Below are 26,050 nucleotides of genomic sequence, written 5' to 3'. Positions count from 1 at the left end.
GATTCTGTGTCTCCCTCTCTCTCTGCTCCTCCCCTACTTGTGCTCTATCTTTCTCTGTGTCTTAAAAATAAATAAATGTTAAAAAATTAAAAAAAAAAAAACAAGTGTTTTGAATCCAAAAAATTCAATTTAAAAACACTTACCTCTTGTTGAGCAGCACAGAAGAATGAATGCTGATTCTTCTACTATAATTTCCTATATGAATAGCTTTTATATTAAAACCTGCTCTAAGCCAGGTTGAAAATTTGTAACTAGGACACTAGGCCATGCTACTTAGAGATTATACTAGTACTGTCTGTTTTGTGGCTATATTTAACACAAAATAGGAATTCACCTACCACAGAATGCTTCATCTGAATGGTCAGGACAGTCATATCTAAAATCACAGTTCTGGATTTTTTCAACACAGTGACCACTGGACCTGCAAACAAATTCACTGTCTGTACAGTTGTGTGGAGGTAATGTGACTGGAGCTGACATTTCAGGTGGAGTTGGGAGGTCCACTGGCAAATTACCTTGATAAGAGATAACATACAGGCATCATTTAGCAGGTTTTTCATGTAAGATTTCACACAATAAGCTTTTCTACAGATGTTTCACATTCAATATTATGAAGAATGTTTGGTGGCCTTTGGTGATATGCTGAACTTTATGTAAGCATGTAAGTTGGAGTTCTAGGTCTTAGCAAAACAAGTAGCTGGATATAAATAGATGAAGGTACAGATGGAAATTACAGAAAAACTACTCAAAACTTGCTGAATAAATGGAAGGCTCGAGGGCAGGGCTAGGATCACTGGGAACCAAGGGAGTCTCAGATGCTAGCATTAGGAACCAGAGTCAAGGCCTGGTTAAACCTTCTAGGCCATTAGGTAAAGAAACTTTGTTCTTCCACCTGCTACAATTAATCCAACATCTCCTCACCCTGTTTCAAACGTCTTCAGATATTCAGGATTCAAAGTTGCAAGAGAGAACTAAACCAGAAGTAGTCACCTGGATGTATTTACATAATTAAGGTAATAATGTATGACATTACAGAACTTAGAAGACATTTATAGAATTTACACAGCAAGTTAGTCCATCAGCATTTATTAAAAACACCCTGTGCCACGGACATGTAGGTATAATGCATTGAAAGCCAAATATGCCATCATGGCTGTAAAATAACTTACTGACTAGTGGATAAGGCACTTGGGTAAATCTTTCATTATGGTTCCATGGGATATGTTTATGATACAGATTATGACGCCATGGGGGGAAGAACGACACCTACCCTTTTACTCCTGCATTCATAGCACAATTCCCAGACCACAGTACATGGTGGGTAGACAATCACTGTAGAATGAGTTAAGAGACAGGTGGAAAGATGGATGAATGGATGACACAGTAAATGAACAGATGGACAAATGGAAGACTTCCAGAAAAGTAACGCTTAAGTTAAAAGTTTTTAGCTTTAAAGGATGATGAGTTACTGCCAAGATGAAAAAAGGTACAAGGTCTTTTTGGATGATAAGAGAAGATTTGTGTGAAGGCAGAAAAATATACTGGCCTGTTGTTTTTTGTTTCACAAAACTGTGAGAGTTTGGCACAGAGAACATCTCGTGATAGAGTAAGAATGCATAAGATAGTCACTAGATGTGGAACTAGACAGTAGACAATTACCACATCATAAAGGGCTAAGTGGGTCCAATTTAGGGCTTGAAATAAATACAAAAACTGGTAGAGAAATGCCAAGGTATACAATTTCCACTGTAAGAAATACTTTTCTAGCATTAGTGTGAAGAATGATTTGCAGGTGGTTCTGACACAGAAGAGAAGAGTGAATCTTTTACTTTAATCCCAGGGAACTAATAAACCAAAGCACAGGGTTTGGAGAAAAGAGCAGAGACCTGAGCAATATCAAACATCCGGTACCCAGAGGACTGGGGATTCAGGTGCTATTGGGAATCTGAGGAAAATCCAATAAGTAGTACTTTCTTTCTTAGCTCAAGTTTTGCAGTAATTAAGAGCTAAGACTGAAGCAGATGGGAGATCAAAATATCAACTTGTTATGATAATGATATTGGTAATGATATTGATGAATGATAATGATTGATAATGAAATTGATAATGATGAAAATGATTTATACCTATAGACAAGTGGTCTTTTAACGTATAAAACTCATGAAAGAAACAGCCTAGGTTATAACCTGTGCTGAAAACTTCCAGCTCTTCCTGTACGGAAGCTTACCATTGAGAACTACAGCAAGAAGCGAAGCAGATTTCATGCCCTCTTTAGCTAACTAGCTCCAAAAAGAAAAGAGGAAACTAAGAGAACAGGTATGCATGTCCAGGCCTTCCTTGCAAACTCAGCAATCCATTGTTGGTTTTCCACAACTGACATTAGGATTCACTCTTGGGTTTCATTATACCCTTTTCCTCCCTCTCATCTATTCTATATTTTCTTCTTAATTTTGACAGTCATATTATGTCTCCTGTTCTATTTTTCCATATTTGGTTCCTCTCATCTGGAGATTTCTCTTTTTTAAGCCCAATTTAACATTTAAATAAATGCGTGTTTGACATTTCTAGGTGTATACAGTATCGTAGTGTTCAGATCACCTGGTCTGCCATATTATTAAAACCAGTTGTCATATTTGCATTCTTAGGCCTGATTTCAATTTAAATGAGGTAATAGTTCCCCTTAAGAAGATATCATGAACATGAGTGGATGTCTTAGAAAAAGATGGTTGATGAGCCAATGCTCAGGATAAACAGAGACAGCTCATTTAGTCTATCAGAAGTGAGCCAGGAATGATAGGTAAAAGGACCAGTACTGTTAAAAAGAAATTGGAAGATCCTGAAATTCTTTGTCCTGTCCTCATTATTCCTTGTTATTCTGCCAGAATGAGTACATCTTAAAAACCAAGTAAGTCCAATATGTTTGTATTTAAGAGTAAACAGAGGAAGTGTCTCTTACTCCTGAGCCAAACTTTGGAAACGGTGGTGTTTATAAGTATGGAGTTGTGTGTGCCTGATTCCTTGGCATCTGGCATGCACAAGAAAAACAGAGGCCTGAAACATCGTTAGGCCAAGACTCAGTTTGGAAACTGAGGCATGTAAAGGATTGCAAGCTTTCTGACACATTCTCCGGCCTGTGAAGATGGCCCAGACTTTCATCTAACGACCATGAAAGTCAACTTGTTTTACTCTGCAATGACCTCAAGCAGTATTTCCTAAAGTATCATACTCTAACTCAGGGGATACTAGAAATTACTTCATGTAGTATATGGATAAGTTTTGTTAATTTTTTAAATATGAATTTTGAACAATTTTAATAGTGAAACATATCTAGAACAATAAGCCTATCTTAGTTTGGACTGCTATAACAGAATACTGTAGACTGGGTGGCTTAAACAACAATTTATTTGTCAGAGTTATGGAGGCTGAAAGTCCAAGATCAGGGTGACAGCATGGTTGGATTCTCGGATTCTGGGTATGTCCTCTCATGGCTTTGTATACTCATGCAGAGAGAGAGAGAGAGAGAGAGACAGAGAGAGAGAGAGAGACAGAGATAGACAGAGAGAGAGAGAGAGATCTTACGTCTCTCCTTTTCTAATAAGAGCACTAATCCCACCATGAGGGCAGCACTTTTCATGACCTACTCTAGTCCTAATTACCCCTAAAAGGTCCCACCTCCAAATACCATCACATTGGGTGTGAGGGCTTCAACATATGAATATTGGGAGCCTACAAACATTCAGTCCATTGCAAAAGCTATGACAGTTATTTTTAATCTATAATTGCTTAAAAGGCTAGAGTTGATGGCAATGATAGAGTTCAGTGTCTTTGAACAAAATACCACAAAAAACATTGCATATTAAACAAAACTGCAAAGGTGAAATGTAAATGACTGAAATTTACACTAAGAAGCAGAGATTAGTCTGGTTTGAGCTGATCTTCTTCCACATCCCTAAGCCACAGGGAAACCAACGCACCTGTGCACCTGTCCTCATAGGTAGATGACTCAGGCTCCAGAGGGACTCAGTATTCTAAGTTCTTGCTCTGTGAATGCTTGTAGCAAGTATACTTCGTGCTACCCTAATGTAATCTTTCTGATAAAACAGATTTTCCATTTATTTTATATGAGACTCCACTCCCTACAGCCATTCCCACATTGGTAATTAAGAAAATAAAACCGGTATTTTAACACTTCTAGTCCTTAATAAATTATTGCCAGCTTCAACATACCATAAATATGTGAACTTTTTGACTGATATGTCTAGTTGATCTTCATCTATCTCCAGGGAACAATGTCTACGGTTTTCCTGGGACTTCTGATGGTAAGATATATATTTAATTTAAAAAATCTAAAAGTCTACTTGAGGTTTAAACATGATCAATCTTCAGAAAATTTAAAAATCTGAAATATCTCCAGGGTAAAAGTGTATTTTTTTTTCTTTTGCACCGAACACAGTAATATAGTCCTACCCACAAGGCGAAACAACTACATTCAGCATAAACGTACTGAATGTCCGTATAAGGTCTCCTTTCCAGGAGTAGGTTTTGCTAAAAGTTAGCTATTCTTTGAATAGAATTTATAACCGCTATGTGATACACTGTTTGCCACATATTTTGGAGGTGTCTTTTTTCTCGTCTGCAACGACAAATCAGCTCTTTAGAAACACTGGTGCTTTCACCCATGCATTCAATGAAATTTTCTAGGTGGTACAAAGTATTTGCCATCTTTACAGACACTATATTGTATATCAAAGTGACTACAAATAGACTGAAGTAGTAGTTGAACAATTTTCAAGCTAAAATCTAAGTATTTTAACAGCCTTGTCCATTTTTGGTATTTAGCATTTCTCTCAGACAAAAGATGACAAAATTGTAAATTTTTAACTTTAAAATAGATTAAGTTACTTAGTTGTCCAATTTCACTTTCTAGAAGCACAATTAAAATACTAAATTGAATGGACCACAGGCTTTGGCCAACTTTTTTCCTATATATTTTCTATATATTTCTGTATATTGCTAATATTCCTATAAACTTCCTGTATTTTGCCAGACTACTCCAAACATGCTAAAACCAGAATATTTAAGACTGCAATCATGAGTGTCAAATTTCTTGATGTTCCCTTGAAGTCTTTTATCAAACTGTAAATATTTCCAATAATTTGTATTTTTTCGGGGTATGTATTGTATTCCCTTTAGAAAAATATGGTAGAAAGACCTTAACACCAGTGCTTTTATGGGATGTATTGTTCTGAGGCAAATGTAACAAACACACCAAGCAGCTTAATATTATAAGGTAAAAAGCTGCTGGTGAGATCTTAAAAGTGAAGACAAAAGTACCCATACTTTTTCCCTTGCCTTTTCATTCCCACTGAAACAAACATTACTGTTTGCAGAAAGAAAGGAGCCTTCAACAAGCACTTATAGATAAAGCTGATGAGACATTGAGGTTAATGAGGAGGGATGCCAAGAATTCAACCAAATCAATCAGTTTAACAACGAAAACAACCAAAACCATTCAGCGGGTGGGAGAAGACATCGGAAAAATTGTGCTGAAGCATCCTACGGTTACCTTCTCAGTTTTTTTTTTTTTTTTTTTTTTTTAATTTTTTTTTTTTCAACGTTTTTTATTTATTTTTGGGACAGAGAGAGACAGAGCATGAACGGGGGAGGGGCAGAGAGAGAGGGAGACACAGAATCGGAAACAGGCTCCAGGCTCCGAGCCGTCAGCACAGAGCCTGACGTGGGGCTCGAACTCCCGGACCGCGAGATCGTGACCTGGCTGAAGTCGGACGCTTAACCGACTGCGCCACCCAGGCGCCCCTTTTCTCAGTTTTAAGCCATCATCAGTTGCAAGACATGTCGCTGACTTAGTAACAATTTGCCTGAGAGAAATAAAACACTAAAATCTTGGGATGCTGATATTCATTCTAATAATTGATATTTGTAGCAAGTAATAATTCTGATAATGTGGAAGTCTAAATTTTTAGAATAGGATGGATGAAAAGTGTTTGGGCAGTGTTTTTCCCAGTTTGTAAGCAGTATGTTGTGAAGCCATGTAGTTATGGCTTTAGTTTTACAAATGACCCAATTATCTCACGAATAACCCTTGGTGCAAGATAGAAAACTGTCATATGTGTTCTTCTGAAGGGAACACTAGTCTTGCTTTTCTAATGTAGTTTGGACAAAAGAAGAGTGCAAAACAGATAATTCTTTGGGATACTTATATTTAAATCTGAATGTTGTCTGGCAACAATTCTTACTTAAGATCTACTCTGAAGATCGGATTCAAAGTGAGGGGATTTCACCTTGCCATCATTCTCCATTATTACATACTCTGGAAATGAGTGACATCATCATACACTGATGCCAAAAAATTCACAGGATTCTATTGCATGGCTAAGTTTGTCTACTTTCCCTAGAAATGTGATTAACCTTGCCTAAAAAGTCTTCTCTCCAGTATCCTCCTGGATTAGTTTTAAAACAAGAATCTATATTCATCAAAGTATTGAAACAAAGAAGGTACAATCCATAATAGAGAATGGATTTGAAAATTAAGTTAGAAACAACCAGAAGTTAGAAAAGGAGAAAGAGCTGACCTGGAAAAGTGCATAATTGATGTTCTGGGAAAAAGTGAGAAGAACCTAATTTATAGCACACATACTTTGGGGGTAAAATTAGTAAAAGTTTGCGGTTAAAAAGCTTACCATTCAAGTCAACGCTACTCTGAACCAAGGTAACAAGGGGAAAAAACAGAAGAGATGGGAGAAATATTTTGGAGACAGGTCAGCAGGATTTGCAAGTGAGCAGTTTTAAAGGGAATGGCAAAGAATGCTGTGGAATTTCAAGCCTGGGTTGCTAAAGAACAGTGATGTCATTAGAAGGAACAAGAAGGAATGAAGGAAAGAGGTTGATTTTGAGGGAACAGGTAAAAAAGAAATAAGTGACTCCTTACGGTCACTTTGAGTATAAAATAAAAGTTGTAGGGAATGAGCCAATCCACACACTGGGGGATCAGGTCAATATTTTGCATCTGTGTGTATGTGCTTTATAAGTTTTTGCTTTATTTTGTTTTATTAGCCAAGGAGGAAAAATGCTGTAAATAAATCATCAGTTTATATTGAAAACAAATCAACGTCTGTAAGTGAATCTGTAAGTGCTGATCCCATGTCAGCTAACAGGAGAAAAAAAACTGGTAATCATCAAGAGCAATATTTTTATTGACCATTTTTGCTTTTATTTTCATCTGATGGCAAGATTACATCAAATTCCTCTATGGAACCTATAGCTTCAACAGGCTTTGTGGTTTCAACCCAATGTTTCTTTTGCTATGAAGCCAATGTTAAAACCACACAGTTCAGGCAGCTTTTTAAAGTCCATATTTTTCTTCCAAAACTTGAACGAGAAAACCAGGACTCATGGTCTGTAACTGATATTTCTCATCTCTGCCCCTAGGTCTGGCAGCTCTTCTCCCTCTCCTTTGGAACCATTGGTCACAGAATCTAATTATCAAGATAACTGGAGTAGCAACAGGATCAACCACAACTTGTTTTCCCTTTCTGTATTCTTTCATGTTCCCCTCTGCCACGGGGGTCACAGTGATGCTCCATAAGTTCAGAGTTGGAGGCCATGTGGGAAAACCCTGGTCACTAAAACCAAACACACTTAAGTGAAACTCCCATTCTTTCCCTCAACTGGGTATTTTCATCCAGGTCTCTTGTGCGGTTTAATTGTTCGTATCTATAAAGTAGAAATTGTATTGTCTTCCTTTAGAGGTTAGTGTATTTGATGTGTGGTATGCCAGTGGTTAGCACTGTGGTCCAAAGAAGCAGATGTACTTTGCCACTTTCTAGTTAGGTAGCCTTGGGCGGATGATCCCCTTCTCAGCTTGCTCCATAAAACTGGGATAACAGAAACATCAATCCTATCCAACATTTAATATCTCTTCACCTGCAAAGGACTAGACATTATTCTAGACTCTTAAAAGGTTAGAGGATTATATAAGATGATACATATGAGTGGTAAACTATATTATTGTGCCATTTATCAGCTCTCGCTCTCTCTCTCATAAGGACCGTCTGTATTCCCTACCCTTGCCAAGCTTCTTATTGTAGAGGATGCTTCCCCCTCGTTAGGCTTGCCCACATGACTTGCTCCAGTCACTGGACATGAGCAGACATAATGCATACCACGTCTCACCAGAAGCGTTAAGTGCGCTTTCTTTTTTCCCACTCTTCTGCTCGACAACAAAATGTCAGATAAGACCCTCATCCTTTAGCTTTGGTCCCAGATAAACACAAGCAACAGAAATACACAGCTTGAAGCTCGCTTTATAGATTTATAAAGAGCTATGGACAAGAAACATATACTCTTTCCATTATTGTTTTATGCCCACCCACATAGTTGAGAGCAAAAATTAAATGCTTGTAGTTATAAGCCACTGAGCTTTGGCTTTCAACAAATCTGGCATATAACAGAATCTTGCACATAAAAATAATTAATATTCTAGCAATAATAAACTAAAATACATACCAAAGGCATATAAAGTACTTCAAAAGATAAAAGCATCTATCTATCCACCCATTTATCCAACAAATGTGTATTGAGTAATATTACATGCCAGATACTGTTTAAGTTTCTGGAGATAAGGCAGTGATCAGATAAAATTCCTGCCGTCATGCAGTTACCACTGTTGGGGAAAACAGAAATAAAACTATAAGGGTGATAGGTGTTATAGAGAAAAATAACACAGGGGAAGGAGATAGAAAATGTTAGACAAGGAAGAGACTGTGAACTGTATATGTGTGTGTAATGTAGTGTAGTGTAGTGTTCAGAGAGGTCTTTACTAAAGAAGAAACTTTGGGGCAGATCAGAAAGAAGTAAGGAAGGGAGTCAAGTGCATATCTGGGTGCAGCACAATCCAGGATGAGGGAAAAGAAGGTGTAAATGCCCTGAGGCACAAATGGACTAGAGTGTTGAAGGATTAGCTAAGAGGCCTTGTAGTGGAGAGAAGTCAAGTGGAGGCACAGTGGTAGAAGGCGAATTCCAGAAGGGATGAGGGGACCAGTCATGGAAGCTACTGCAGAAGTCTGGCTTTGGCTCTGAAGGTGATAGGATGTTATTGGTAGACTCTGAAGACAGGATGACATGGTCTTATCTAAGTGTGAAAAAGATCATTCTGCCTGCTGTATTGAGAATCGATTATACAGTTCAGGGGTAAAAGCAGAGATCATCTAAAAGACAATCTAACAATCCATGCAGAGACGATGGTGGCTGGCACTAAGGGAAGAGTACTAAGAAGTAGTCAGCTTTGGATATATTTGAAGCTAGTGGCTAACCAGATTTGTAATGAAAGTAAGCAACTAGAAAGAGGCTGTCATTTACTGAGAGAGGGAGGCATGGAAGAATGGCAGGATCGAGCGGCCAATTAGTAATCAAGAATTTACTTGCAGCCATTGAGAGATGAGGGTAAATTGTTGAATTCTGATCTCCTTTTTGCTGGCTTTATCCGGGGAAGGATTTGGCTTTCTGCAGAGCTCTGTGGAAACCACTGCACAGAGGAGTTAAAGCCATTAAACCTGCCAGGATGATGAGATAGAGGAACAGAGCTGAGTCACATGTACACAACTAAGACAACTGGAATCGGCCCCCCGATGATGTCTGGGAGAGGCTGGTGCCCTTCTGACCGATAACACTACAGTGATGGCTCAGGGATGAAGGTGAACTTTTCAGCACTCAAGCGTGCTCTCTACATGGATTATTGCAACTGATTTTTAAATGAACATGCTTCTGATCCCTTCAGGAAGGAAACTGCTCCCTCTTGCCATGCAATGTAAGAGCCTCCAACTCAGCACCAGGATTATCCACCAAGAGCTTGATGCCCAGTCCTATTAGAGCACTATGCACTGGCCTGGAATGGGTTTCACCCAGGGTGTTGGTGTTAGTTTTATTTGAGTTTATCATAGCTTGTTTTAGGCTATTTTCCTTTATCGTCTTTGAGGTGTCTACTAAACATCTCAATTGAGATGTTGAGTAGGTAGGTAGTATAGAAGTATGGATTTCAGGTTAAAGGTTGAGAATGGAGATATAAATATGGGAAACATATATTTGTTTTTAAATAAAAGAAATGTGTGATACAGAGAAGAAATGGTTCACAACAATCCTTAGGAATATTTCACGTAACCTGACAGTAAAACATCTCTGAAGGTAACTGAGATTAACACAGTCTCCAAAACAATGTAATTATAAGGCAACCAGTTTGGGTTATATAACCCCTCAAATATAATGATGTTACTGTTTAACTTCAGATGTGATTTCCTAGTGTTTTCCATGTGATGAGACATAAGCACAGCTGATTCAAACCTCTGTACTATGTTTGCAAAGACGTTAAGACTAATTACCAGCAGATTCTCAATAATTTCTCCCAGGGTTAACAGATTAGTAGAACAGAAGTGAGGGTATATTTAGAAAACTTACAGAAATGAAATACTGATTTCCTTGACAGTTTTTTTTCCCAAGTAAACAGGTTTGAAAATGCTCATATATTAAAATATTCTTCCTGGGGCACCCAGGTGACTCAGTCAGTTAAACACCCGACTTTGGCTCAGGTCATGATCTCATAGTTCATGGGTTTGAGTCCTCTGTCAGGCTCCGTGCTGACAGTGCAGAGCCTGCTTAGGACTCCTTCTCTCCCTCTCTCTCTGTCCCTCCCCAACTCGTGCTTGCTCTCTCTCTCTCTCTCTCTCTCTGAAAATAAATACATAAACTTTAAAAAAATTAAATATTCTTCCTTACCAGGGTAAAGGGTACAATCCATGAATGACAAATCATCAATTGCAATGTCTCCGGTGAAGCCATCTCCTACTGAAGCCTCCACCAAAATCTAAGAAAAATATAAGAAATTTGTTGATATTGTGAAGGATTTTAATTTATGGAAACTCATGGTAGAAAAAAAATCAGAATTTACTTAAACAAAATTTTCTTCTGAACCACTGAAAACAAAAATTCCAGTAGTATCTATTAGTCGGCACCTTGGCTCTACCTAGATGTTTCCAGCAACAGGAAGCTCCTTTGCTTCTTGGGCCCATTAGACCCATGAAGCCCAGCGTGTTTCCGGCGATTTTCTGAAACTATAACATATCAAATGTATATCTACTTCCCTATAACTTTCAACCTTTAGTTCTAGACTTGCCATATTTTTTCATGATCCTTTAAGTATCTGAAGGCAAATCACAGTCTCCTCTTCCCACCTTTGCCCAAGGAGTTCATCTGTTTCCAAGGTTAAATCTCCTCATTGTTCAAGGAATCCAATTTGTGGCCACAGGTACTTGCTAGAACGTACATTCTTAAGACTTTAAAATTTTTCCCATACTGACCTTATTCTGTAACACTTTATGAAACTGGCTAATGGTTATTAGATCTCCTTCAGAACCACATTAATCATGGGGAACTCAGATGACATCTGTGCTGTTACAGGAGCTGCAATTCCACCAAAATTCCAGTAAAATATGAAATACTGACAAACCACTACAGTATATGGCAGATTGTGATTAGGGCTGAAATTTACTATAATAGACTTAATCATGATAAATTATTTTAATACTTATGCAAATTCAGTTGCATACTGAATAGGAATCCTGCTATAGTTTAATAATGAAGAACTTCAAGCAAACTCAAACTTAAAAAACATTTTTTTCTTCCACTGTTATGTGAATATACGTTCCTGTTTTCATTTTTCCTCACAGATGCTATATGTAGAAGCTGAAATTTTATTTCATTTTTTTTTAAATTCTGTGCTTCTATTCAAAGTTATCTCACATGATTTATTGATGTCTCACTTGGAGAAAGTTTTAAAAGATCAAATTACTGACCCCAAACCTCTTGGCATCTTCCCCCAACTTCCTAGTGTTTCTTGAGAACTACCAGAATTTTCTCCGTAATTTGTCAGTAAGGAAATCAATCAACGTGGGAAAAGTTTATGGATCCAACTAATGGGCAAATATAACCCACCTAATATTGCCTGAGGAACATTTATTTAGCAGTGCTATCCACAATCATGAATCAAAGAATAATACAGGCCAGGAAAACAAAAATGCAGAAAGAATACTCAGTACGAAATCATACAATTATTCTAATAAACTAAAAACCAGCAGTCAGGATTTAGCAGAACACACTGTAAGAAAATATTTTTTGTTCTATTAAAAACAAAGACTGCAGTTGGGTAAACAATAGGAAAAAAGCATATGCAAAGACTGATTACTAACAAATTCCCTGGACCAGTATGTCTATCCCACTGCAATACAACATAGGACATTGTAACAAAGACTCAGAAGATGCAAGAAAATGGAAAAATTAGGGTAAATAATAAGAAACACTGCTTTTGTCACACTGCTCATGAATAGAATAGCTTATTGAGAAAGGATAGAAAATTGATATCAAAATCTCAAAGTTTATGGAAAGTACCATTCTTATACATAAAAGTATCTGTAAGCTAACTTGGAGGATATACACATACATAGCTCCACATGAGAGTATGGGCTCAACTGTTCCAAAGTATTTCTTTTTTTGCCATTATGTAGCCACAAACTTAAAAACTGGGCCATTTGAGGGGCACCTAGGTGGCTCAGTCGAATGAGCAGTTGAGCATCTGACTTGGGCTCAGGTTATGATCTCACCCCTCGTGCTCTGTGCTGATAGCTCAGAGCCTTGAGCCTGCTTTGGATTCTGTGTCTCCCTCTCTGTCTGCCCCTCCCCCGCTCACACTCTGTCTCTCTCTCTCAAAAATAAATGCACATTAAAAAAATTTTTTTTCTAAATGGGCCATTTGTGAAAATTACAAATTTTCTCATTTGTGGGCCGTACCAGGTAAGTAGCATCCGAGTGGATGCTATTTGCACAAAGCTTTTTTCTGGAGTTCACTGTATATTACGTGAGAAGCATTTTGAGAGTGCTTGTCTCACATTTAGATACCAATAAGAAGACACAAAAATAATTTGAGGCAGAAGACACTTGGGTCTTGCACTAAGACACAATGTAATCACAATTTTTGCCAAAATATATTCAATTTCTGAACCCTCTAAATGTTAGCATTCTTGAGAATAAACAATAGCTTCCACTTAAAATACTAAAACTCTCAGTTTGCATGTATATTTGCAGTTCCAGCCTCTTTTGAATATTAAATTAAGTCAGACATTTAAAAAAAAGCCTATTTGATAACACATCACATCTTGAGAAAAAGTTACGAATGTTCAAGCTTAATTCTACCTTTGCCCTATATTAAATGTGGTCTTGCAAAAAGCTTGGCATGTTAGCCTAGGAAACTAGTCCTAAGAAAATAGTCACACAAAAAAAGAACAAACCCAAGTGTCTCTGTTCTGGAAAATTCACTTTCATTTCTGGTGTTTTTCCCAGAATAAATGGAAGGATATTAAAACACAAACATTATTGTATGCAGGGCGGTATTGCCATTTTAGAAATCAGAGAAGCCACATTTCACTCTTAAGTGCCATTAGTACCTTACTGAATTACTTAAAGGGCAACTGAAAATTCCAGTTTGGTCTAAATGACCCGAATTATCTGTAGAGACCAATTCTATTTACATTAGAACTATCACTGGCTTGGAAATTTTGTAAAGTCATCCAGCCCTTCTAAGTTGTTCTTTTCATGGGCTGCCACATCTAGATGCTCCAACTAAAGACAGAATGGCCTTGTCAACTATATTGCAACTTTTAGTTTTACTATAACCAAAGATTAACAAGGGTCTAAAGACTTGCCTGAACTCATCTGTCTCTATATTTAGGAATCTCTGAATTACTGACCAAACATTTTAAATGATCTGGAAACTACTGTCATTGTATATGTGTAACACACAATTTAATCATAATCTTACTATAATATTTTCAATTTACTGACACATCTATGTATATATGTGGGTGAATTAACTCATAAGAAAGAAAAAATGGCATTAACTCCCCCTGACACCTACTACTTTAGCCATCCCGTGTTTGTAAAAGAACACAAAATTCAAGAATATATCAATTTTTACTATAATGCATCTTCAGAAAGACTTGAAAGAAAGGACTTCTTTGAAATTAAAATGTGTGTACATACAAACACACACACACACACACACACACACACCCCCAACATGAAGCATCTAGAACTCCAATGCATTGTTGATGGGAATCTAAAATGGCACAGCCACTTTGAAAAATGGTTTTTCACTTTCTTTTAAAATTAAACACACTTCCCTATAATGTGGCAATCCCACACATAAATATTGCTTATCCAAGAGAAATGAAGACATACCAAACAAAAACCTGTTCACAAAGTTTATAGAAGCTTTATTTATAGTCTCCAAAAGCTGAAAACAATCCAAATATCCCTCAACTGGTAAACAGTAAGGCAACTTATGGGAAATCTTTACAACGGGATTCCACTCAGCAATAAAAAGAAACTAATGGTACATATAACAACAGCTGTGAATCTCAAAAGCATTATACGAAGTGGGAGAAGCCAGACGCAAAAGGCTACGTGCTTGATGAAACCATTTATACAACAATGTAGAGCAGGAAGAACTACGGATAAAGAAATCAGATTAGTGTTGCCAGGGGCTGTGTGGGGAGGAAGGTCATTGATGACAAAAAGGAATGGGGAATCTGGGGGGATGATGGAAATACTGTCCTAGTTGTGGTGGTGGTTACACAAGTGTGTAAGTTCGCTGAAATTCATAGAGCTGCTCACCTAAACAGGTGAATTTTAATTACATGCACTCTACCTCAATAAACAAATAAAAACATTTATTCTATACTATTTTACATTTATTCTATTCTATACTATTTTACATTTATTCTATTCTATTTTATTTATTGCCATAAATCATCATTATCTTAAGTAGTATTTTCACTGTTTCCTGAATTGCTAATTTCGTGCATGGCATTTTATAATTAGCACGTAGTAATCCCAAGTATCTCAATGTATTTTTAAATTTAGCTATGAAAATTCTCTTGCTATCCACTAATAATTTTCCAGAGAGTATCTGTTTTTCCTTACTCTTCTTAGTATGCCCACTTATTTTCATTTACTATTTCCATAATTATAAATGCAGAAACAAAGAAAATGAAAGACATTATAAAATTCTCTTTTCCCATGCATTTTATAGTTGACTAACAGCTGAGGTAGCCAAACTCCTATAAACTCATTCAGACAACTCACCAATATTTTACCACATAACCTATAATTTTAGGGGCTCATAGAAAGCCACTTTAGGATCCCAAACTTTCTAGGCTAATACTTAGGGAAATAGATTCAACATAAAAAAGGGTTTTGTTTTGTTTTGCTGTCTTTGTTTTAGACACAAAGCATGAGTGGGGGAAAGGGGCAGAGGGACAGAGAGAATCTTAAGCAGGCTCCATGTTCAGAGGCTTGATTCCATGACCCTGGGATCATGACCTGAGCTGATATCAAGAGTCTGATGGTCAACTGACTGAGCCACCCAGGTGCCCCAACGTAAAAAGGTTTTTAAATCATTGTTGGAGTTTTTATATAACCTTGAAACTAAACTCTATGAAATAAAACTTAGATTTCTTCCCAGCAAATTTTAGTTTTCTGAATCTCTTTTCTTGTATGTTTCTGGCCACATCACATACAAAAAAAAGTGCAAAATAATTAGAGTTTTCCAATTTGTATATTTGTATATACATGTGAAAACCATTTATCATTAGACATGGGCCACAAAGCTCTAACTAAATTGTGTATACATTGAACACAGAAATGGATAATAAAAAATAAAATAACAGCACTAGCAGAGATGAAATAACATGCTGGGACACAGGTTAGTAGGACAAGCACTATAAAAGAATTACTTAAAAGAAAACATCTGATGTCTGACTCATCTGTGTAAGACCCTATTTGGGAAAAAAATCATGGCAAAATTTTTGTTGTTATTTTGGCTTTTCACCATATTTCTTATTACCATACTTCACCATATTTCTTTTGAGCTAATGTCAGGCAATGTCATATATGGCCTGCTAAGATTTTTTTATTCGTCAATGACTGTGTGCTTCGGTATTATGCCAAGTGTTTCCATGGTAACCAAAAAGAAGAAAAAAAAAGTCCATCCTGCTGGTTTCTCACCATCTAGGACAGAAAAGTCTAAATGGTGACAACTAGGGTGGAAGGAAGCAGGGGTGGGGGAAGCGGGGAAAATGGGTGATGGGCATTGAGGAGGGCAGTTGTTGGGATAAGCACTGGGTGTTTCATGTAAGCGACAAATCACAGGAATCTACTCCCAAAGCCAAGAGCACACTGGATACACTGTATGTTAGTGAACATGACAATAAATTATATTAAAAAAATAACAGGAAAATGAAAGAAGAAAATTACTAATCTACATGAAGTTTTGGAATTTATGAGGTCCTTTATTTATCCATGCTACCCTCATTTCCCATTTTCATGGATGATTCACATACAGCTTAGAAGGAGAATTTTGAGTTTAGGAGATTGCCACTTTTTTATAATTAGAGTCTAGATAATTAATAAATTGAACCTTAATTTTGAGAATCTTCACATCAGGTAAGATATAAATGAAAGTCTTCAGGGAAAACTAACATTTTAGGAAGATTTTCTTAAAATAGGAAGCAAAGCAACATGCTCCTGGGTTGAGAATACTCATTGCAATTTTACCCTAAAGCAAATATTTTACTTTTGATATAAAAATCTTCAAAAATAGGGTCTAAAATGGAACTGCTGGCAAATCCTTGGCTACAGAGTTGCTATTTGGTACAACTATAATGACTAATGTTTCTTTGTGAAGGACTTGAAAGCAGCAATAATAAAGCTCAGTTTTATAATTAAAAACAAAAACAAAAACATAACTCTGAGGCTGAGTGTCAGCTGTCATTTATTATTTAACACCTGACAGACTCCCGATTCCTGTCCCTTGCCTGGTTCCTATAGGCATCTGAGTTTGCAATTCCTTGTGCATGTTAGGTCAAAGACCATGAAGGATCTGAGAGTTTACCCTATTTGCAGACTAACAAGGCAGACTGCCACTGTTTCACAGACACATACCAGGTCCTTGATTTAGAGGGACAGCAAAGAGCACCAGCCAGAAAAATACCTTCCACTGGTTCCGCAATTCCCAGGGGCAACATGATGATGCCCAGGTGTCCCCTCCACGTGAAGTGGGTAGTACCATAGAGAAGGATCCCAGACATTAGGAGCCTAGCTCTTATAAACTGCTGGTACACCTGCTTCTCTTCAACTCCAGAGAGAGATGATAGGAGGAAGGAAGAGAGGATGCTTAATCTGGAATTAGTGAGCAAATGTCTCAGGGTAAAAGCTATTCACTCTTTACTCAGAGGCTGAGCTGTGAAGAACATAAGAAATCTATGGAGAATTGTCTTACAACAGTGAAGACGGATGGTTGCTACACTGCTGATACATTTAATTTGCGGAAGCACCATGACTCCCCTTAATGTATGTGTAAATTAAAATGTTTATATCAACTCAGCCTCCTTTTCTCTTACATAATACCTAATTTCATACTATTTGGAACAAAATGGGCATAATTTGTTGTAGTCTTCCAGAAAAGGCCACCCACCTGCCGTTGGCCTAGCTCCTTTTACACCCACAGTATCTTTTCCCGTCAGAGCTTCTGTTGTGTTGAGAGTAGAGATTAAAAAAAAATCAAGGAAGGGGAATGTGGTTGAGGAAATAAGGTCATTCAAAATATCATTCATGTTTCTTTATTTAGATAGAATTCTTTCTGTTACTCTTGAATGAAAGAAACAGAAACCTTAAAAATAATTTCTAAATATTCAAGTCATATGAAATTGATTTGCTTTCCATGGTTGTGAAAGGGTTGGCAAACTACAATTGCTCTGATACATTTCTTTCCAGGTGGTTTCAGATGTACAAAAAGGGCCAAAATTTGGGTGAGTCCCCCCTCCTCCAATACAGTCGCCTAATATGCCTCAGTTTAAAAAAGAGAAACGTTAATCAGTTTTAAACTAATTTGCTACTTGAAACTCTACAAACCCACATCCTATTTTAAAGTATCCTCCAGAGACTCATATACCATCCAACCCATTTCACATCTCATCTATTATTTGAAAGAGGACAAATGGTACTCAATTTCTTCAGTCCTAAGAATTTATGGAACCTATTGGATTGGAGGTTACAAAGAAGCATTTAATTGAAAATAGCCTGGTCGGTATTAGAGAGAAAAAAGTCAAGAAGGTTTGGAACTATTAATTTAAAAGTTCATGAAAATAGGTTTTTATCATTTAAAAATGATACAATATGTATAATAAGATTTTAATAGAATGCAACACAATACTGTCCTCGTGACTGGTTCATACATGCCAGAGTGAAATTCTCATTTAAATGGCATAGGTCTAAAATTCATAAATGCTATTTTTTACCCAATAATCAGGCAAGTTTTTCATCCCCTACACCACTAAAGAGAATACTTAGAGGAAAATAAGTGATGCTGCAATTTATTATTTTCATATACAATGTCTTTTTGCAACACTAGTCATCTATCCCTCATTCTTCCTGTGTGAAAGGAGGCTCCAAATAATAACCCCTACTTCTATGTGGCAATTTAGAACTGACCCAGGCCTAAAGCAACAAAAATTAGGTCACAGATTAAAACCCAAACAATAACCCTCATTTGCCTTTTGCTTTGGTTTAATATCCCATTAATACTCACCTAGTAGTTATTGCGAATTAAAAATCCTTTTTCAATGTTACTTCCTCAGAGAAGCCTTCACACAAGCTCAAGAAATTTCCCTTTACAAATTTCTCATAACTTTTAATTGTATCAGTATTTGTACATTTAAATGTTTGTCTCCTGTAGGAGACTTGAGGGACGGGCTTCATGAGGTTCATTGAGGACACACAGCATTGTAAACACACTTAACAAGTACCGGAATATTTTTAGGGAAAAATGCAACTTCTAATTTCAACTGAAATTACTGATGTTATTCAATGCCATCCCTATCAAAATGCCAATGGCATTTTTTCATGGCACTACAACAAAAATCCTAACATTTGCATGGAACCACAAAAGACTTGCAATACCCAAAGCAATCTTGAGAAAAGGAAGTTGGAGGCATTACACTCTGTGATTTCAAACTATACAACAAGGCTATAGTAATCAAAACAGTATGGCGCTGATACAAAAATGGACACACAGACCAATGGAACAGAATAGAGTCCAAAAATAAACCTACACTTATACAGTCAATTAATCTTTGACAAAGGAGGCAAAAATAGGCAGTGGGAAAAAAGACAATCTCTTCGAGTAATGGTGTTAGGAAAACTGGATAGCTACACATAAAATGAAACAGGACCACCTTGTTATACCATGTTAAAAAGTAAACTCAAATGGATTAAAGATTTAAATGTAAAACTAGAAACCATAACATTGCTGGAAGAGGGCATAGGCAGTAAGCTCTTTTATACTGATCTCAGAAATATTTCTTTAGATCTATCTTCTCAGGCAAGGGAAACAAAAGCAAAAATGAGATTATATCACACACATTGCACAGTGAAAGAAACCATCAAGGAAATGAAAGCTCAACCCACTGAATCAGAGAAGATGTTTGCAAATGGAATAACTAATAAGGGGTTGGTTATTATCCAAAATATATAAAGAACTCATACAATTCAATACCCTGTCCCCAAAAAATCTTTTTTAAAAAATGAGCAAAGGACTTGAATAGGCATTTCTCAAAAGACGACAAACACATGATCAACACACACATAGAAAGATGCTCAGGGTCACTCACCATCAGGGAAATGCAAATCAAAACACCAATAAGATACCACATAACATCTGTTGGAATGGCTATTACTGAAGACAAGAAATAACCAGTGTTGGTGAATATGCGGAGAAACCTAGGGAAGGAACCCTAGTGCACTGCTGGTGGAAAGCAAAATGATACAGACACAATGGAAAACAATATGGAGGTTCTTCAAAAAATTTAAAATAAAACTACCATAGGACTCCCTAGTTCCACTTCTGAGTATTCATGTGAAGAAGATGAAAACACTAATTCCAAAAGATATACATACCCCTATGTTCACTGTAGCATCATGTACAATAGCCAAGGTGTGGAAGCAACCTAAATATCCATCAATAGATAAATGGATAAAGAATATGTGGTGTGTATATGTATGTGTGGAATCTAAAAAAAAAAAAAAAAAAAAAAAAGATACAGATAATAATCTGGTGGTTGCCAGAGGGGAGAAGGGTGGGAGATGGGTAAAATAGGGGAAAGGGATTAAAGGTACAAATTTCCAGTTATAAAATAAGACAGAAGGATGCAATATACACCATAGAGAATATAGTTAATCATATTGTAACAACTTTATACAGTGACAGATGGTAGCTAGATTTATCATGTTGATCACTTTGTAGTATATATAAATGTTGAATCCCTACGTTGTACACCAGAGACATAATAGTGTATGTCAACTACATTTAAATTAAAATAAAACTATTGATGTTACTCATAATGTAATACCATACTGCCCACATGTTTCAAATGACACATGATTATCATATAAACAGAAAAGCACAGTACATATTGATTTGTCCTTGTATTTCACACCACATATCTAAGTTATAGACAAATTCTGCTTCTTTCTTCTTTTACAACTCCCTAGATCTTTCCCTTCTTTACACAGCCTTGTTCCCAGATTCCAATTCAACTTCTACCTGTATTTGCATAGCTTTCTTATGCTTTTCTCCCTTTTCCATTTCTAATGCAGATATATCTGCACTTTCAGGTTCTTCCATTTAACCTTCAGTCATTTTGGAATCATTACTTTCTTTCTGTAATAGTATACATTCCATTTGTTACAGGGATTTTATTTCCATGTATTTGTTAGCTATCTCAATTGCAGACAGTCTTGCAACTTTTTTTTTATTCTATAATTTAAGCACGTAGCATCTGGAACCCAAAACTCTTATTTTCTATTTAAATAAATGAGACCCAGAAGGTTTAAATAACTCACCCATAGGTCCACATATAGACTCTGTAGGGAAAATGATGTCCAAAACGTTCACAAAAGAGTCTAATTCTTAACTAGTTTTAAAAATTCAAAAACTTTACTCAAAATTTAACTTTTCATTTTTCTTTTTCCCTTTATTAGGCTTCTAAGTTTTGTTTTGTTTTTGTTTTTGTTTTCTGTTTACTAATCAGTGACTGATAGGAATTAAAGAACGGGGGAATCCATGAAAATAATACAAGATCAATTTAGATAGTTCTTTGTATCTAGATAATTATTAATTCTGATTACAAATTTGTAACAACTGAGTATGTAGCACTGTTACCCTACTAATATAATGTCTTCCAAACATGTCATACTTTAATTTTCATGGTACATTATATTCATTATGTATTTATACTTCAAAGTCCTACCATAGATGAGATTTCCTCTACACTATACTTCAAAACCAACACTTTTTCCAAGTTAGATTTTAAAATATAACGTTAGTTAAAATAGTAATTGCTTTTGAAACCAATGCTTTGAATTACATTTTTTTCTCTCTAAAAACGTAATACGCCATTTGCAACATAGCTTTAGGTGTTTGCCACTATTAGGCGCACAGGCACTTTGCAGATGCTCTTAAAATCTGATTTTGAAGTCATCTTTATTACCCACATGTGGAAATGTGAGTAACCATCCCAACTATTTATTGCTGAATAGATATTTGAGAGTATTGGGATTGGTAAATTTAACATAATGGGCATTATAATGTAGCTTCAGCAGGGGGAATCTGGTTCATCAAAATCCCTGATTTCACATATATTCATGCTTCGGCTAAAATATATAATGGACCTCACTAAACCACAGAATGACAAGAACAACAGACAGGAATATCCACAGCTGTTGCACACCCTTTCACACAGTAATTAAATATCCCTCCCTAAATGCTTGGAAAAGTGGATAATTTTAACTACAGAGACCTAGAGTAAAATCCACACTGTATTTTACATCCGGGAAGTCCCTGCAACCCAAGTGAAATAAAAATAAAAAGGAGATATCAATTTCTGACAAATTAGTATATTACCTCCCCTTGAACACAGGGAATTCGTTATCAAAACCTCTGTGACGGCACTTTCAGGTGGGTCAGCTGGATGGCCCTTTGTCCCAGTTCTGCTTGAGGAAAATACCCCAGCACAAGACACCTCGGCTTCAACTGATGGGAAATAAGCCTGAATTCTCCTTTGTTCTCTATTTTGTTCTTCCCTCTGGTGGCCAGTCTCTACCCTGGGGCTTCTTTGCAAGAGAACGAGTTAGTGTCCAGCAGTGTTTCAAATAATAATTTACTTTAGAGTGCTGGGTCGGAAATCCCAGATCAATTTACATCTGGGTTTTCTCCTTCATACCGAGCCACTCCATAGCCGAAGAAAACAAACAGTAAGGTCTTGCCAGCCTTCTCTCAATATCTGCAACTCAGTACAGTCACCTTGAGTCTGGTCTTTAGTGACCCAGGCATTTGTCACAGAAAAAGAATAGAAACCAAAAAATGCCAATTTATTAATATAAAATTCAGCAGCATAACTGGAAATGTGCCTCAATACCTATGTCAGCTGGTCATCAAACAAGGTTTTCAGGAGAGGAAATCAACTTGAACAAAACCAAGATCAGAAGCACGTTTAGTGTGCATACAGAGTAGAGGGAAGGTGGTGTGGAATACTCTGGAGAGACCATACCACCAAGCTAACATAGTCAGTTGTCCACCTGATTGAAAGGCATAGCGTCCTTTGTGTAGCACACAGATAAAATCTTCACCAGTAACAGAAGCTTGTATTAGGAGTATAAAACATCAGGTTATTATAATTCAACTATCTTCCATTAACTAAATCTAAGTCAGTGTCTTTTTAAGGCAATTAAGAGAGAATATAGGCCCCTTGATGCCATTTGAGAGATAAGCTAAATGGAATAATCACATTTACAAGTTATCTCCAGGTACTTTAAAAATAGACTCAGACGTGAAAATAACCGTGGCTCCTAATTTAGACATCATTTAATCCAATATTTCCTAAACTTGTTTTACCATCAGAATCACTAAGGGCTTTTGTTAAAAATACAGATTCTTAGGACTTCCCTCTGGAGCTTCTGGTATGATATGTGTAAAGACTGAGAATCTGTATTTTTCTTAAAAGAAAATATCAGATGGTTCTGATAATTAGGAAAATTTCAGAACTACTAATCTAATCCACATTCTGTGTTTAAAAGGACAAGGTAAATTCCTAGAAAAGTTAAAGCCCTTTGCCAGATGAGGTGTTAATATGCATTTTATATATGTATGTGGGTATGAATATAAACACAGACAAATGCCCTAGAGACATAGTCTGCCTTATAGTAGAGATAAAACATAGTATAAGAATGCCTTTTTTTTTTTTTCATGTTTATTTATTTTTGAGAGAGAGAAACAGAGTGTGAGCGGGGTAGGGCAGAGAGGGAGACACAGAATCCAAAGCAGGGTCCAGGCTCTGAGCCGTCAGCACAGAGCCTGATGCGGCGCTCAAACTCACACGCTGTGAAATCATGACCTGAGTCGAATTCTGACACTTAACAGACTGAGCCACCCAGGCGCCCCAAGACTGCCTCTTAAACCAGATTTTTGTCCATTCAATCATGTTACCAGAAAGCATATATTATGCACAGATTTATTTATTGCTCAAAAGGATTTTTTTGTCTTTTTCCTAAACTCTGGAGGATTCCTAGTTGTATCTTGTAGCCTCTTGCATGCCAACTAAAGCCTTAGGAGAAAACTGTTTTCCATTTAGATAAGCTCCCTGTTCAGTTTCTACTACCTAAGAATCCATTCTGTTTTCTCTAGTTCTCCACTGCTGCCTATAGTATACCTAAAATAATACTGTCTCACAGTGAGCTCTTAGCATTTAAGCTTTTAAGGAATAGCAATCTCCTTTAATGACATTTTAAAACTGAAACAAAATTAGAACTAACACAATATGAAAGCTACTTAATATAGAATTTATTTAGATGTGCTTTTCATTCCCAAGATTTTGAAGGTACACTTACTTATACTATGCTTCAAGCTCATGGACAGAAATCACAAGTTACCGAAATGCTAACTAAAATCAGTTGAGAGACCATCGTCACCCCCCGGGTCCTGATCATCCCAGCTCACTGTTCCCTGAGGAAGGTACAGATGACAGGGACATCTCACACCCAAGGCTGCAAGAGTTTCATAAGTGCTAAGGAAACCAAGATCCAGAATGATCAGTTGACATTTGGTCTGGCAGATGAAGTCTGCAATAACTAAGTCTCAAAGTAAGTCTAAAATCTAAGTGTATATATATAAATTAACTGGCTTTTGAGTGACATATTGACATGTCTGCCAGTTCTACAGAAAATACAAGTAAATACTGGGCGGCTCATTCAGTTAAGTGTCCAAATTTGGCTCAGGTCATCTCGTGGTCCGTGAGTTCAAGCCCTGCGTCAGGCTCTGCTGACAGCTCAGAGCCTGGAGCCTGCTTTGGATTCCGTGTCTTCCCCTCTCTCTGCCCCTCCCCCATTCATGCTCTGTCTCCCTCTCTCTCAAAAATAAATAAATGTTAAAAACAATTTTTTTAAAAAAAGAAAGAAAATGCAAGTAAGCAATGGCCTTTTAAAATAAGGCATTAGCCTTGGAGCTCTCCTAATTTTGAATTGCATGGAAATTGGAAGTTTCACCTCTCACTAATCCCTTAAAAACTATTTTTACATAAAATCATCTAAGCATTCAAGGAAAGGTGATACCACAGGAAGAAATCAGTGGGGGAATAAATGTAGTAAATCATACATGAACAGCATGACATAATGTGGTACTAAAAAAGAATGTCACCTAACGTGTTTTAAAATATGGGTAAAAGGGCTATTCTTAGAAAACTACAGATTAGTTTTGAATGCATTTTTAGGTAGGAGAACAAACGGATTAAAAGGGATTCCTTCAGCTTAACTTAAGAAGAGGACATTCACTTGCATGTAATTCGTAAGAATCTTCGTGCTAAAAGGAAGGTTTCCCTTCTCAAACCCTCACTTTTATGCCCTCTTCCATCTCCTTCATCCTTGTGTTAGTGACCTCTTTCCAATCTATTCTATTAAACTTTCTGAAAATAAAACAGATGTGCTCATCAGAGAACCGCCACTCCACATCTTAGCCTTCTGAACCAGAAAAGTGGTTCTACCCCGTTTCTTCTTAGTATATACAGTTGATCCTTGAATAGTGCAGGAGTCAGAGGAGCAAACTTCTCTGCATTTGAAAATCCTGGTAGAAATTCCGACTCCTCCAAAACTTGACTACTAAACCTTGACTACTACTTGACAACAACAAACAGATGATTAACACATCCTTTGTATGTTATGTGTATTAGACAGTGTGTTTTTATAATAAAGTAAGCGAGAGAAAAGAAAACATTAAGAAAGTCATAAAGAAGAGAAATACCGTTACAGTACTCTACTGTATTTATGGGAAAAAATCCACGAATAAGTGGATCTGTGCAATCCAAATCCATGTTGTTCAAGGCTTAACTGTCTTCCCAAACTTAGATGACAAAGAGGTACTGATATAGCAACATACCTCTCAGTTAATGAATGTGTTCTGTTCTCCCAGGTAAGAGAGAAAAGGCCTACAAGTGTTGGTTATATGATTATGAAACCATTGAAATAAATCTAAACAGGGGCGGCCTGGTGGCTCGGTCAGTTAAATGTCTGATTTCGGCTCAGGTCATGATTTCATGGTTCATGAGTTCGAGCCCAGCCTTGGGCTCTGGGCTGACAGCTTGGAGCTCAGAGCCTGGGGCCTCCTTCAGATTCTGTGTCTTCCTCTCTCTCTCTCCCTCTCCTCCGCTTGGACTCTGTCTCCCTCTCTCTCTCTCAAATAAACATTAAAAAGAATTTTAAAACAAGAAAGAAATCTAAACAAATCATAATGCTTGAAAATATTCAAAAGTTATGTTGAAAGCAGTAACCGATAATGTGGCAACCTGGGAAAAAAAACAACAAAGAATCATGACTACGGATGACT

At 36.9% G+C, this 26,050-nt stretch overlaps 1 protein-coding gene across 2 annotated transcripts in view; it reads right to left on the bottom strand.

Annotated features, from left to right (window-relative positions):
* Window positions 1-26,050, bottom strand: part of MALRD1 (MAM and LDL receptor class A domain containing 1) — a 776,428-nt gene that overhangs the window by 508,927 nt on the left and 241,451 nt on the right. For both annotated transcript variants that reach the window (XM_078450377.2, XM_078450378.2), the window contains exons 20-21: window positions 10,789-10,876; window positions 339-515 (exon numbers count right to left, since the gene is read on the bottom strand). In XM_078450377.2, coding sequence (XP_078306503.2) covers window positions 339-515; window positions 10,789-10,876 — 265 coding nt within the window. The remainder of the gene's footprint in view (window positions 1-338; window positions 516-10,788; window positions 10,877-26,050) is intronic.

Source organism: Panthera onca, chromosome B4 (assembly GCF_046562875.1).
Source record: "Panthera onca isolate mPanOnc1 chromosome B4, mPanOnc1 haplotype 2, whole genome shotgun sequence".
NCBI classification, from domain to species: domain Eukaryota; kingdom Metazoa; phylum Chordata; class Mammalia; order Carnivora; family Felidae; genus Panthera; species Panthera onca.
Note: the sequence above shows the minus strand (reverse complement) of the source record. Positions and strands in the feature narration are given on the sequence as shown.